Below are 16,321 nucleotides of genomic sequence, written 5' to 3'. Positions count from 1 at the left end.
CATACATATAATTTGAATTTTATTTAGTATGTATATAAAAGTTTTTTTCGTGTTTTTGAACAAACTCACTATACGTCAATTGCCATTAGAGTCGTATTCAATGTATGTATCATGCAAGCAAACGTTAAAGCAAAGGTATTCTACGGTTGGTACGGGACAAATCGTACGCATTTTTACAGTTTTCTTCCTTAACTAAAGACAAATCATAATTTCATCAGACAAAGTATTAAGTGCATTAATATTATATGGTATTAAAAAAATAAATACAACGCGCGATATACATACCTTCGAAAGGGTTTCTCTACCAATTTGCGTCGTGGTCCTTTTAGTTTTTCCTACGATTGGCAGAACGGGACCTCCATGTTTTATGCCGACTCCGCATGGCATCTCCAAGGCAGTTTAGTTTTCACTGTGAAGCTTTTCACAGATACAATACATGCGGGGTGTTTTCTAAATCACTGCCGAGTGGCTAAATTTTTGATGTTGTCTTTTCCGTGACTTGAATCCAGGCTCATCGGCTTATGGTAGACAGAGCAGGCTACCACCACATCCGCCGCCAATTATATTATTGTATATATTGTAGCAAATTTTGGGAATTCTTAATTATTCTCCACCTTCTGTTATACTTCGAATCGCACTGTCGAATAAATAACTCTAATATTCATTATAGCCAAATGTTCTTTATTTACAACACTACTATGGTAGTAGTACAACTACTCACGGATTTCACTTGTAGCGTGTTTAAATCAAACTACTTCGCCAAATGTGCTTTATCTACAACACTACTATGGTGGTAGTGCAATTATTCGCAGACTTCACTTGTAGCGTGCGTATTTAAATCAGACTATCTCGTTCGCCTATTTCTCCTAAGGTCTAGACTTTTCACGAATAGCCCACTCGAATAGTTGTATCTTATAGTTGGTTATTTAGCTATATACATGAATATGTGTGAGTAATGTCATCTTCTCTCCTAGCTGCTGGCTACATGTATGTATTGTGAAATATTCTCTTTGCTGTTAGCGTCGCTGATTGCATGTATGTGTGGCTGCGTGCTTTCCTGTTGTTGTGCATTTATGTATTTACTAGCAGCATAGTGATGTATCGAAATGGTAATATTGGCCACAACAGCCTCAACCTAAGTCTGATTGTCCCGATCAGACAAATCTCTCGATACATGCAAGCCTCTCCAAATGAACCACCCTTCTATATCATCGGTTCCCAATCGTTTGTATGCGGTAGCCGACAATGAAATCCGAAACACCAAAACAAAATCTACTAGATTTTTCACTACATTAGGCATTTAATTAAGCAATCATAGTAGACAACTTGACAAATTAATTCATTAAGTTTCTGTGTGCAATTGAGATTAATGTAGAAAATCTGACTAATTATTTCATTAAGCCTCTGTCTGAACTTAATCGAATCACAATTTTGTCTGATAATATAATTAAGTTTTCCTTTTCATGCGCAACTACTCATAGATGTACCTAACCAAATATGTGCCTATTTTTGAAAAAGCCATATTATTTTCTGCTTTAAATACCAAATAATAGCTGCAGATGCTATAGGAGGCGTTTTGTTAAAACTGCTCGATAGACAGGAGAAGATAGTTGCCTACTACAGCCGATCAATTGGAAAACCAGAGCGAAACTATTGCGTTACACAAAGAGAGCTGTTGGCATTGGTAAAGTGCATTAAACATTTTCACAAGTACCTCTACAGACAGCGATTTCGCATCAGGACAGATCACGCAGCGTTGAAATGGTTCATGCGAAAGCTGAGGCTAATGAAGACATCATAGACGTCCGTCTAATGAGAATAACGTGCACGGATGAATGGGACATGGAACAACTAAGGAAGTGTCAGGTAGAAGATACAGATCTGTCACCTATTATGCAAGGGCTCGAACGAAACGAAAGATTTCAGCAGAGAGTTCTATCGCTAAGTCATATTCGGCACAGCAGAACAGTTTACAATTGTTATCCCGTTGCCTGCATCGAATATGGGAGAGTTAGGTTGGTCAATGTAAGAGTAAACTGATAGTTGTTCCAAGGACAAGAATCCATGACGTTCTCAGTGAGCTACATAACGGTCCAAGTGGACTTCATATTGGAATCACGAAGACGCTGGTTTGCAGAGGAGCAATCTAAAAATGTGTAAGACATTGGACATTCGAAAAACTCTGACAACTGCATTGCATCCTCAGTCCGATGGTATGGTGGAACGATTCAATAGAACATTGGAGGAGCACTTAAGGAAAGTAGTGGACAAGTTCCATAAAGAGTGGGATACACACATATCCTTATTATTGATGGCCTACCAATTGGCAGTACATAAGACAGCGGACCAAACTTCCGCAAAGTAATTTTTGGCAATTGGCTTCAATTCCCCGCTGACTTGGAAGTTTGGGATAAATGCCGATGAAAGAAATGGCAGGAAATTCATTGGTGTCTTGGAAAAAGAAATGAGAGAAATACACGATCTTTTAAGACAACGAACCAGGATAATAAGTGACAAGATGCAAGCCAGATACGATAAAGCAATTCGGAAAGTTTTCTGTAAGATTTGGTGCTGTTATACAACCTACAACGAAAGAAAGGGTTGTCACCGAAATTTCAGTGTAACTGGAAAGGTTCATACAAAGTTGTAAATCAACGATGTTGTCTACCGCATACAAACCACGAAACAAAATGAAAGTTGTTCATTTGGAACGGCGTTTAGATCGGAAAATTTGTATGTGCAGTGTGGCGAATAATAGCAGTTTCAATAAGTCATTGTGCTGCTAGCTAATAAATGTACAACAACAGCGTAGTAAGCAGCCACACATACATGTAAACAGCAAAGCTAAGAGCGAAGTGAAAGAGAAAACAGAAACACATACATACATGTACACAACAATAAACGGCGCATATTACTCAGACATATACACACATCTGCATAAACGTTATTACACATACATGTAAACAACAGCTAAAAGCGCAGCAGTTATTACTCACACACACACAAGCACATAACAAGAAAGCAAACATGAATATGAGTACAGAAAGGAGAAACAATTAAGCAACTCTTCGAGAAAGCTGTTCGGGGAATGTCTAGATCCCAGGAGTAATAGGCGAAGGAGGCAACAGAGAGTATAAGAGCAGCGAAAGCTGAGGAATAATCAATCAGTTTGATTTTAACACACTATCAGTAAAGTACAAGAGTAGTCTAATTGTTAAGTACTAATACCAAAGTAGTGTAAATAAGGAACATTTTGCTATACTACATATTCGAGTTATTTATGCGACAGTTCAGAGACTCGAACGATAATAATAATAATTAAGCGTTTTCCTGAAAACCGTAACATTACATACTCAGCTGCCAAATTACAGCTTCCAAAACTTTTAAATTATCTTCTTTTAAAAGTGGGCGGTGCCATGCCCATTGCCCAAAATTTTACTAATTTACTTATCTGCGTCATAAGGCCAACTCACCTACCAAGTTTCAACGCTTTATCCGTCTTTAGTAATGAATTATAGCACTTTTTCGGTTTTCCGAAATTTTCGACATCGAAAAAGTGGGCGTGGTTGTAGACCGATTTCGTTCATTTTAAATAGCGATCTCACATGAGTGCTCAGGAACTAACATATCAAATTTCATTAAGATACCGTAAAATTTACTCAAGTGATCGTGTTTACGGACAGATGGACGGACGGACATGGCTGAATGAATTTCTTTTTTCGCCCAGATCTTTTTGATATATATAAGTCTATATCTATCTAGATGGTTTTATGCCGTTACGGGGTACCGTTATGCGAACAAAATTAATATACTCTGTGAGCTCTGCTCAGCTGAGTATAAAAAAGTTCAGATAGTTTCCATATTCCATTTCTTCGAACATCTTTGCACACGAAGCCACCAAATACATATATCCTAATGCTTATGCGCGATTTCTGGAAGAGTAATGTCAATTGGAAAAAACGGCTTAGAGTGTTAATAAATATCCGATTACTATTATAACAAAGCAAAGCTGTCTATCACAGAAATCTCAAGTAAGTTTCTAGCATCAGATAAACTTTTTACAAGGTAGAAATCCTCATTAGCGACTCTAAAACGATCGAAGTTAGTATAGTTAATACTCGCTTTTCTTCCATGAGACCCAATACGTTAATCGATCATTTCTGACCTTAATGATCTATAACTGCTTATTATTTATTATTTTTTCAGCGGTTTTATGTATTTTTGTACGTATATTACGGTGGTCCTTATTTTGCAAAGAGTATGGAATCTCAGCCAAAACCCTTAAATATTATTAAAAACTTAAAAATATCTAAAAAGTTGAAGCTAAATCAAAGAAAGTTTGAAAGTCGCCCACGGCGCACAGTGGGCTGGATTTGGATTTTAGTGGACTTAGGGAAATGAAAAAAATATTATTTCCTGATACAAATAAAGATTTATTTTACCTTTCGCCCGACGTTTCGCTGAATATTTTAGCCTCTTCAGGGGCTACAAACAATATAGGACAATATGAACATACATATAAAGGTAAAAAATCGGTACCACCCTGCGTGGTAGTCTTGTCATTACTATGATGAAAGGTAAAATAAATCTTTATTTGTACCAGGAAATATTAGATCAGACTAGCCTACTTAAAAAATACAAGTACATAATCGAACTGATCGCAAAAATACAACTAAAGAAAAAAATATATATATAATAACACAAAAACTTTGATGGGATCGATTTTAAGTTTCATTACATGATTTTTTATATATGAGTATTTTTTCATAAAGCCATCAACAAAAAAGTTATAGCAAATAAAAAAATTGTATGTATGGGAAAATCACATTTTTACCTTTAACTCATTTTCCTTCGATTTCCTCAAAACTTCATTAATTTATTTATATAGTTAGTGTTATATACTATGCAATGTCTTCGGTTTCATGGTTCTAAAAGGTTCGCGTATTTTTTTTTTTTTTTTTTTAATGTTAGTATTGCGAATCACTTTTTAATTCAAAAGAGTAATTAAAAGCAAAAATTATTCGATCGGTCAATAGTCCATGAATATACATATAGGTATATGACCAAAAAAAAACTAAAAAAAAAAACAATTTTTATTATTTTAAGTAAATGTTGCGTTTCATATGTAGTATGTATATTCGTACCCAATTAAAATTGAGAAACTAAAATATTTAGTTTTCTGTATCATAGTCGAGGTTTTGCGGTAGAAGTAGTACATATTTCACTTCTTCGGATATTTCCTCATGCTTACTAGGTAATTTCGATCTCCTCGATGAAATAAATGGGTCAGAAGTAACTAACAAATTATTTAAAATGTCCTCATTTGTGGCTTTGCGGCTAATTTTTCTTGCATGGTCTCGACGATATGCTCTAAAATCTTTATTTCTGGATTCAGCGGCTTCTTCGGACAACTTTCCGATAGGAATGGAACCAAGATGCTCTATTATTGAAGCTCCGTGTACTAAAATTGTATGTACACTTGAAGGCATGTAATACCAGTCATATAGTTCGACGTAAACTCGAATGGTTTCTCTGGCGTACATGTTGAACTTTTGTACATTTATTGGACACCCACATGAAAGTGCCCCTAATATTATAGAGAATCTTTGAATGAGAATTTCACTAACACCAGTTATAGAGGTGGAGTTTTAATGTCAACGAAAAATCGTCTAGCGGTATTTCCATCATTCGTTGTACCGTGCCGTCTACCAATAAACCAGTCTGAATAGTAAAAATTATTTTAGTGAAGCCAAAATTGCTGGAAATTGGAAAAAATACCTAGATGTACAAATATGCTCGTTAGGGTATGTCGATATGAAACCCCGTTACTAAAAGTGTCATAACTTTTTTAAATTAGGTTTAACGAAAAAATTGTTGTTGGTGTTAACTATTATTCATTTTGTCTCTTAACAACACTATGCATGTAATCTTGTCATAACTTACAATGTCATTATAAACGTCATCACATATTACTTTTTAACTTCCTTTTTTGTCAAATAAAACTTCTTCTGGATTTATAACTCGTTGAGTAAGGTTCGTCTTTTTCCTTTGCATAAATAAAATACGATTATATTTCGGACATCGCATCAGGTTATAGGCCCAGGCCCCGAAAATAATACGTATTTTATATAATTGTTCATGTTATGGACGATATTGCAAAGTCTGAGCAAAAATCAGAAAATATTACGCCAATTCCTGTCAACACGTGTAACGAATTATCCACAGCGATGGCCGTGAGTTCTACACCGAGTTCGTCCCGAATCGAGTTATTATCCAAGGAAAACTTCGACACTTGGAGTATGCAAGTGGAAGCGTTACTTGTGAAAAACGATCTCTGGGAATATGTAAATGGTAAAAATTTAGTACCGGCAGATGGTGATACAGCAGCGCGAACTGCGTGGTTAAAAGCTGACAAGAAAGCTAAAGCAGATTTGGTTCTGGCTATACAGCCATCAGAGTTGAAGCAGGTACGTGGTTGTGAAACTTCGCGAGAAGTTTGGCTCAAGTTGGAGTCGATATATGCGTCAAAAGGTCCGGCGCGAAAGGCAACATTGCTTAAGCAGCTGATGCTACAGAAGCTGGATGAAGGAGAAGACGTTAAAGATCACATTGCTAAATTTTTTGATGCAGTGGATAAATTGGAGAGTATGAGTGTGCAGATAAATGGTGATCTACTTTCCATTATGCTACTATACAGCTTGCCGTCGTCATATGAAAATTTTCGATGCGCAATCGAGTCTCGTGATGCTCTTCCAACCGCTGAGGTACTCAAGGTGAAGATAATAGAAGATAGTGAATCTCGTAAGCAATCGTCGGGTAACGCAGTAATAGCAACGACTGCAAAGTCACGCAGCTACAATCATAAGCGTTCTCCGAATAGCAAGAAAGAGTTGAGATGTTTTAAGTGTGGTGCTATAGGGCACAAGATGAATGCGTGCTCAGCGAAATATGAAAAGGGTCGCAAATCTAAGAATTCAACACGAAACGTTGATGAGACGTATGCAGCGTTCCATTCTACACAAGCAGAGACGTTATTGGTTGACAGCGCTAAGCGAGTAAAGAGAGCATGGGTTTTGGACAATGGCTGTACTGCACACTTATGTGGTGATGAGCACATTTTTAACTCAATGGAAAAATCCGTAAAAACGAAGTTGAACTTAGCAAATCAAGCAAGTGCTGCCGTTAAGGGCAAAGGCATTGTGAATATATCAGTGACAGGGCCAGGCGGTCACCGAAATATTGAATTCAAAGACACCTTATTTGTGCCAGAGCTACGTACGAATTTAATTTCAGTTGCAAAAATTACTGATAGAAGACACAGAGTAAAGCTGGAGATATTGGTGCTTTATCGGTAACCGTATCGGTCACCTTTTAACAGCTGATTCGACCAACCTTATGAGAATCAATGCAATCGATTATTGGTGCCGCTAAGGTCGTAACCATATCGTAGCCAACCAATTGGGTTTTGGTTTACCGTCGTAACGATAAACAGCTGATTACGTTAGGGATACGGATACAGCGATACGACATACGGCACCAATGACTCCGGCTTTATATTTTGTAAAGAAGGCGCGTATGTGTGTAATGCACGAGCAGAGACAACAGTGGTTGCAGACCGAAAAGGCGATTTATATTATGTACGAGAAAGCAGTGAATGTGCTGCTGTCCAGACGAAGTGCTCCGAACTGTTGAAGTGGCACTATCGTTTGGGCCATCTAAATTCGGGTGACTTATCAAGGTTGGTTGATGATGGTGTAATTCCTGTATCAGGTTGTAAAGAAATCGAACAGCTGAAATACTGTGACGTGTGTGCGGTCGGAAAAATTTCTGCGCTAAATTTCAATAAAGGTAGATTGCTCTGTTCAGAGCCTTTGAAAATAGTGCACTCGGACGTTGTGGGACCATTTCGAGAGGAGTCCATTGGTAGAGCCAAGTACTTTGTAACCTTCGTAGATGACTGTACAAGATGGTGCGAAATTTATTTGTTACGAGAGAATCTGTAGTTTTTGAGGCGTTTAAGATGTACCAGCAATTTATGGAGAGGCAAACAGGGTTCAAAATAAAGTGTTTGCAATCCGATAATGGCCGTGAGTATATCAATAATGATTTTGATAAGTATCTTTCAGATTTGGGCATTGGACGTCGGTTGAGTATTCCACACACACCCGAACAAAATGGAGTGGCAGAGCGGATGAATAGGACGTTGCTAGATATGACTAGGTGCCTTTTGAAATAATCTGGTCTTGGTCATAGTTTTTGGTCGGAAGCTGTGACGACTGCTTGTCACATACGAAATAGGTGCCCTTCACGATGTTTACAAGGCATAACGCCTTATGAATGCACGAACAAATCAAAGCCTAATTTGAATTACTTGAGAGCGTTTGGATCTAAGGTGATGGTACTTAATAAAGAACCTAATAAAAGCAAGCTTGCACCTAGATCATTTGAAGGAGTATTTGTAGGGTATCCGAGTGATAGAAAAGGGTATCGAGTGTGGTTGCCCGGATCACGTAAAATTGTATGCGCGCGTGATATAAAGTTTATTAATGAGCAACAACTCGTTCCCTCACAATCATGCTCGATTGATGATTTGCTGCCACCGCCAGTGGTTGAGCAAGATAACAATAACAACAGTCGTAAAATTGTAGAGTTTTCTCCTCATCCAGTGAATGACAGCGCATCAAGTGAAGCCGTTGCAAAAACGAAAGAAAACGCAATAGAAAATAAAAGAGCACCAGGAGAGCCAAAGTTACTTCGAACTGGAAGAAGAGGACGCCCACGTCCTCCCGCTATCGTGCACATTCAGAACCAGCACAGTCGATTAGTCGAGAGGGCGAGGCTGATAACGATGGTTTGGCTGATGAACATGCGCTTGCTGACGACCAGGCGACTGCTGATGATGATGTTTTTGTTGGTATAGCTGAAGTGAGCATACAAAGTGGATTACATGGACCTGAGCGCAATGAGTGGCAAAATGCCTTGGAATCAGAGGTAATTAATATTCTTAAAAATGATACATGGGATATTGTCAAACTGACAAATATTGAGAGTGTAGTGGGTTGTCGTTTTGTATTAACGAACAAATATGGACCGAATGGTAAAATAGAACGGCGTAAAGCTCGTCTCGTTGCCAAGGGCTGTAGACAAAAATTGGGTGTTAACTATTATGAGACGTTTGCTCCAGTGTAACGATTAGAAACAATTCGGTTGGTACTGGCTTTAGCGGCGCATTTCAATCTAACCATTTGGCAATTTGACGTCGTTAGTGCATATTTGAATGGATCACTAAATGAGAGAGTACATATGAAGGTACCAAGTATGTTATATGAAATTTTACAGCAAATCATATCAAAGCATGGTAAAAGTGGCGATATTGGTAAAAGAGCTTTTAAAATGTTAAATGACTTACAAGATGGTGGAAACGCTTGCCTGCTCAAGAGAGCGCTTTATGGTCTTAAGCAAGCTGGGCGGCAGTGGTATACAAAACTAAAATCAAAGCTTTTAAGCATGGGTCTTAAAGCTTCGCAAAGTGAACCGTGTTTATTTTATGGAGAGTTTGATAAGAATTTGGTGTTGTTGCTAGTTTACGTTGACGATCTATTAATCGCGTCTCAAGAAGAGAAGATAATTCGTAAATTTAAACAACAGCTCTTGAACGAGTTTGACATGAAAGATGTTGGTAAAGCAAACTATTGTCTCGGCTTAGAAATACAACAAACGAATGGTGCGATTAATTTGAAACAAACGGCTTACATAAAAGAACTTCTAAAGCAATACGGCATGAGTGAGTGTAACCCCGTTGCTACACCATCGGAACTTAATGTGAATTTTATTTTGGATTCTGAAAACATTGATAAGGGCTGCCCATATCGAGAATTGATTGGCGCTCTTATGTATTTGTCCGTTGCTACTAGGCCGGACATATCTAATACGGTCGCAAGATTAGCACAGTTTGTGAATAACCCAACGAAAACCCATTGGAATTCTGCAAAGCGTGTGCTGAGGTACCTTGCAGGTACAACTGATATAGGGTTGGTGTACCAAAAGTCCGACCTACCACTTATAGGATACACAGATGCTGACTGGGGTGGATGTAATAACGATCGACGCTCATATACGGGTTATGCATATCTACTCAGTGGCGCAGCTATAAGTTGGAAATCACAAAAACAGCGTACTGTCGCACTTTCGTCAACAGAGGCTGAATATGTGAGTCTTGCAGAAGCAGCTAAAGAAGCAGTTTATTTACGCAGCCTACTAATCGAGATTGGCGCGCAGCAGTTCTCTCATATCACAATTTATATCGATAACAGAGAGCGCAATGCCTAGCGAACGATCCTGTTTACCACGCGCGGACAAAACATATTGACATAAAACATCACTTTGTAAGAGAATGTGTCAGCGCTGGATTATTCTCCTTGAGGCATATATCAACACAAAATATGATCGCAGATGACAAAACCACTAGCCAGAGCAAAACACGAAAGATGTGTTACCGGACTTGGTTTACCTGCATATTGAGAGGGCGTGTTGGAGTTAACTATTATTCATTTTGTCTCTTAACAACACTATGCATGTAATCTTGTCATAACTTACAATGTCATTATAAACGTCATCACATATTAATTTTTAACTTCCTTTTTTGTCAAATAAAACTTCTTCTGGATTTATAACTCGTTGAGTAAGGTCCGTCTTTTTCCTTTGCATAAATAAAATACGATTATATTTCGGACATCGCATCAATTTTATATAACAATAAATTATGGGAAAAGATCACAGAATACGAAAATGTACATTTAAAGTCCTAAGTCCCAAATTTTCAATTTCGTTCCACTGTGCGCCGCTTAACAATTTCCCATAGATTGCATGTATAAATCCGTGAAAATAGATATTTTGTAATTATGGGCTTCATTCTGTATTGCGAACGATAGCTTAGACGAACGATTCGCCTCTAAACGATTTCGTCTAGCAATGGTATTCTCTATGATTTTCGCTCGGCCTTTACGTTTCTTATTTTATGCTAAATAGGAAAGCAAAAGCAATTGTGAAATGATAGGTTACCATCGTTTAACATAGTGCAAATGCACTAGCGATTCGTCTGTGAGGCGATACGAACGTTCGTTTCGTAATAGAGAATGAGGCCCTATGTTTCTTTTTTGAAGAATGTAGCAAAAAAATAATTGATAGTTAATTATTTATCATTTTTTTTATAAGCACTGCGGGCGACCTTATTTTAAATTAACGTAAAAAATTGCAAATTTGAGTTGATAGGCTACTTTCATATATCTATGGGTTGGTTCATAATAATAGCATTACCTGTCATGATGTGGTAAGTGGGATATTACAATGCACTAAATTGTCCACAGCCTGAAAGTATGTTATAGTTTTAAATTATACATATAATAAAAATTGGTTTGCCAGATTTTTATTTCGGGTTCCCGGGACAAACCTCAAATTTGACCCATTATTCCCGGAATTTTAAAAATATCCCGAGACATTTAAAAAATAAGAAACACCTATATATTTGTATGGGTTGCTAAATAATTTTTAGATAGAATTCAACTTTTTAAACTCATTTATTTATAACAAATATTTTTATGAAACAGGCTAAAAATTAATACGCTTACTGTGTTTAATGCGAATTCAATGTTCTGTGGATTCATTTTTCAAACGTTATTTTAAAACACAACACTTCCCCATGCAAAATGAATATTTAGGTGTGCGAAATGTCAAACATTTAATTCGAATTCAATATTCTATGGATTTTTTTTTCAAACATTATTTTAAAACACAGTACTTCCCCATGCAAAATGAATATTTAGCTGTGCGAAATCTCAAACATTGACAATATTCAGAACCACAGTAGGGATGAGTTTTTCTTCTTTACAGAGTTGCATGCAATATGCCAATGAGCTGAATACAATACGAAGCCGCAAATATGGCCATGTTTCGTAGCAGATTATAATTTATTAATTTTGATATTGTGAAAATGCCGGGACATAGCATTTCCCGGCGGGACACTAAGATTTGTGAAAAACACGGGATTCCCTGCCAATAAGGGACATTTGGCAACACTAAATTAAAACTGCTGCCAATTGCTGCTGGCCCTGTTGCCATACCATGTTTTCATTTGGGATCAAAACTCGTAAAGGACTAAACCATAAGACCATAATTCTTTTCCTTGTTTTTATACAAACGATGTAATTGACAACTCAATATGTGTCTCTTAAGTTCAAAATGTGCAATCAAAAATTAAGTAATTTACCAAATATGGATACATCCTGTCAGTCTTGGGCATATATCGACCTATCCTGAAAGAAAGCTCGTAACCTAAGGTTTTGTTAACAAGGTCGTGTCTCAGAAAATTATACGCCCTTAGCAAAATCATTAATAAAGCCATATCTGTTACTGACTTTTTACAGAAGAGAGCTGGTTTATTTTGTTTATTTCCCTTTTACTTTTCGCATATGGACTTAAACTGTTAACTATAATATATTTGTATATCTCTTCTATGCTGTAGTCTTCCGATTTAAATCCTTTGTAATCCCAAATCGAATTACCATCCACTGACTGTGTTGCTTCTATGCACATTTATTAAAACTAGTAGTACTTAAAATAAAATAAATGAAAAATAAAAACAAAATAAATGCATGGCGAGATTTACCTTCGAATATAAACCACGCTATCAAGAAAGAAAAACTAATAAATTGCAGAACAAAAACAACGTGAGTGTACAGATCTAAAAAAAAAAAAATTATTTAAGTTAGTTCAAACATTTTTAAGTAACACTTTGTTTTTATAAATATGGGTGCAAGTGTGTAAAGTTATTTATTTTTTGTTAACTTTCACGAAAATCATATGATTGAACTTGTTATCAAAGTAAAGTTCTATCTGTTTTCAGCTTTAGATTTTTTGAAATAATTTTGCTGGATAGCATTTTGTGTGGTGAGATTCGTGCGAGTATGTTTAATACGTTATTGCACTGGTACTGCTATTATTATAAACGCTGTTATACAAAAAAGTCTCTCCATTCTACAAAGGGCCAATCTAATGTACATGCATATTAATTAATGTATTATTTCGGCTATTCATAATTTATTCTTAATTTAATTCATGATTTATAGATAAAATGTGTGTGCAAGATATGCTAACTAAGTTGTTGGATAATAATAAGAACGTATGCCCAGACCGAGGGCGAAGATGCGGAAAGAGTATGACAACAGAGTTCTACAAAATGCCTTCGATAAAATTACATCAGGGAAAGCAAATGGAACTTGCTGAAGCGCTAAATGTTTTAATTGAATCTATGAAATTTGTAAATGAAAACGGTGAAGTGATTTTAGTGCCAGGGCAACTTCATTTACTAGATATATTACGAGAGCGACAACAAAAGCACAAAATTCTAGAAGAATCAACGCAAGAAGGTGGGCAATTCGTTAATCGAAATGTCTACGGGTTTGCAAAAAAGATCATACAACGTTTTAGTATTTCCGTATGGGCTGGAGTAACATCATGTTTTATAGGCTTATTTTTGTTTTTATTACGTGACTATAATTACTTATGTTTATCATCAATTAAAAATTCATAGCACCAAACACTCAGATACTCGAAAAGAAATAAGGAAACATGTAGATATAATGAAAGCTGATTTTTGTTTAGTTTTACGAAATTTTTAACGCTCTTTTCAAAGAATCGCCTTAGGTCATAGACATTTTGGCAGTCCCTAATATTTATGAATATGAGTGAAGCTGCTGTAAACACAGTAATAATTTATTATTGTTGAAACTTTCTGTTATTTGTATATTTTTGTACATACAGCTGCGAGTAAAAAAAAACCAGATAACAATTGAGTTCCAAATCAAAGTGTAATAAGTGCACCCCTAACAGTTTTTAAGATTTGGATGGGATTTATTTTCACTTCCTAAAAGCTATGTAATAATCTTTATGCGAAGTAAGACCTAGTTTACATATGACGAGGTTATCTTCATTTTCGTACTTAACTGCTAAACGTTAATTATATAACTAGATTTCTCATATAAATTTTTCCCTTCGGTTATCGGTAATTACGAGCAAATCTTTGGAGATGCGAATTTTTTTTTTCATGGAGTGCAATATCGAATTAGATAAAAAAAAAAATTTAAGGCGCGATAACCTCCGAAGAGATCTAAGGCCGAGCTTCGCTTCCAATTTGCGTCGTGCTCCTATTTTTTCCCCTACAAATTGGCGGGATGGGACCTACTTGTTTTATGCCGACTCCGAACGGCATCTGCAAGGCAGATGAGTTTTCACTGAGAGCTTTTCATGGCAGAAATACATTCGGAGTGCTTGCCAAACATCGTCGAGGGGCGACCCCGCTTAGAAAAATTTTCTTCTAATTGAAAAAAACTTGTTTCTAAAGTTTTTGATGTTGCTTTTCCCGGGGCGTGAACCCAGGATCTTCGGTGTGGTAGGCGGAGCACGCTACCATCACACCACGGCGGCCGCCTCTCGAATTAGAAGCACAAAATAAAAAAGAAACGTGAACATTTGACAGAAAAGAATCTAGTTCCCAGTGATGGAATATATTTAAATACGGAGATTATCTATTGACGATTTATTGTAGATTAGGGCATGTGTAAACCTGGTCTAAGTTACAGAGTACTTGTATACTCCTTAAAGGGCCAATTAATTGTGACTTATAACCATAAAACCATAACCAGATAAAACAGTTGATCGAACCTACCTTATGGAAATCAATGTAATCGATTAATGGTGCCATACCATAACGCTAACGCCATAACCACACCATAGCCAACCAATTGGTTTTTGGTTTCTCGCCATATCCATAACCTAAAAATATTTGAGTTGGAGAATTTAATAACTTTTTGTAGATTTTATTTAAGAGAATTATTTTTTGTGGAGTATGTTTGTAATGTTTTGCGTTTCCTTCATTTTTATGAAATTTTCACGATTTTTAGGTTAAGGCACCATTAATCGATACAATGAAGATGTTTATGGATATGGGTATGGTTACGACTATGGCGTTAGGGTTAAGGAAGTTTAATTGGCCCTTAAGGATGATTTAGGGAGTACTTTAAGAGTGTTTAAGGAGTATATGGTACTAACTAACCCTAACTGATCCGCATACGCATAAAAAGTGGTAAAATTTGCATTGCGATGTCCTGAGCAGGGATCACATAGTTCAGTCCGGAATACCCCTTTAGAGATAATAATACTAAGAGCTAGAAAATAATTAGGTAGGTCCTAGGTGCTGGTCATCACACTCCTCATCAATCTAGGGCGTCGATCAGACAATTAAATAAAAGCGTTGGACGCGTAAAATTTCTATTGATAGTCATAAGTAAGACCAACTGAACCTTAATCAGGTTATGTTACGCCTCAAATTTTTAGAAATTTCGCGCACCCAACGCTTTTATTTAATTGTCTGATCGACGCCCTAGATTGATGAGGAGTGTGATGACCAGTACCTAGGACCTACCTTCTTATTTTCTAGCTTATAGTATTATTACTTCATGTATGTATGTATTGTTTTCAATAAACTAACTAAATTTTTTTTGTATTGTATTATTTAAGACTAAAACGAAATAATTACAAAGAACTATCGGTCTTAACTTCAAATCTAAATGTGACTTCTTGGCTGCAAGTGGGTTCTTCCATAACTGCTGTATTATCATAAGTATCCTTTGAAAACTAGTCCCCATTTAAGACTGCGCACTTTTTCTCATTTTTCTGGAGTTTTTTTGAGACACTAATTGCGCTTTGGTTTGGAACTCCTCAATTAAGGTATTCACGTGACCCTGTTTATCAGCCTATCTGCTTATATTTTTAACACAGTTAACAGAAACAAAATACACTGTAGATTAATTATTCCTTAAGTAGATAAGTTGGTAACGACCTGACGTGAATAACCCAAATGATTTGAAAATTTTAACAGTTATTTTCCCTTTTTTTATTTTCGTTATCTTAAAAATTTTCGAGGTCGCTTTAGAAAAGAATTTTTATAAGTATCCAAATCTTTATTCAGAATTTTAATGACCTGTGTATGATCATGCAGTTTTTTAGTCCATATATGAAATATAAGGTCTTACACACTTTGATGGACACAAATAAATGCTAACTTCGAAAGACTTCAAAATTTTGTAAAATTCTGAGTAAAAACACGTGAGGATTTTTGCATACATATCTATAGTAATACAATACTTTGGACTAGGTAGGCAATTGAAATGGCAAGTCGTCTCTCGGCAAACGGAAATCATGCTCTACAAGTCACTTATCGTACCCGTCCTGCATATAGACATGACAACATCAGTAGTGGAATTCA

At 36.4% G+C, this 16,321-nt stretch overlaps 1 protein-coding gene across 4 annotated transcripts in view; it reads left to right on the top strand.

Moving 5' to 3' along the window:
• Positions 1–16,321, top strand: part of gek (serine/threonine-protein kinase gek) — a 104,272-nt gene that overhangs the window by 26,759 nt on the left and 61,192 nt on the right. For 3 of the 4 annotated variants that reach the window (XM_067770790.1, XM_067770791.1, XM_067770792.1), the window contains one exon: positions 13,125–13,424. The exons of the other annotated variant lie outside the window; for it this stretch is intronic. In XM_067770790.1, the coding sequence (XP_067626891.1) occupies positions 13,125–13,424 (300 nt within the window). The remainder of the gene's footprint in view (positions 1–13,124; positions 13,425–16,321) is intronic. 4 annotated transcript variants of the gene reach the window in all.

This window comes from Eurosta solidaginis, chromosome 3 (assembly GCF_040869045.1).
Source record: "Eurosta solidaginis isolate ZX-2024a chromosome 3, ASM4086904v1, whole genome shotgun sequence".
NCBI lineage: Eukaryota > Metazoa > Arthropoda > Insecta > Diptera > Tephritidae > Eurosta > Eurosta solidaginis.
Note: the sequence above shows the minus strand (reverse complement) of the source record. Positions and strands in the feature narration are given on the sequence as shown.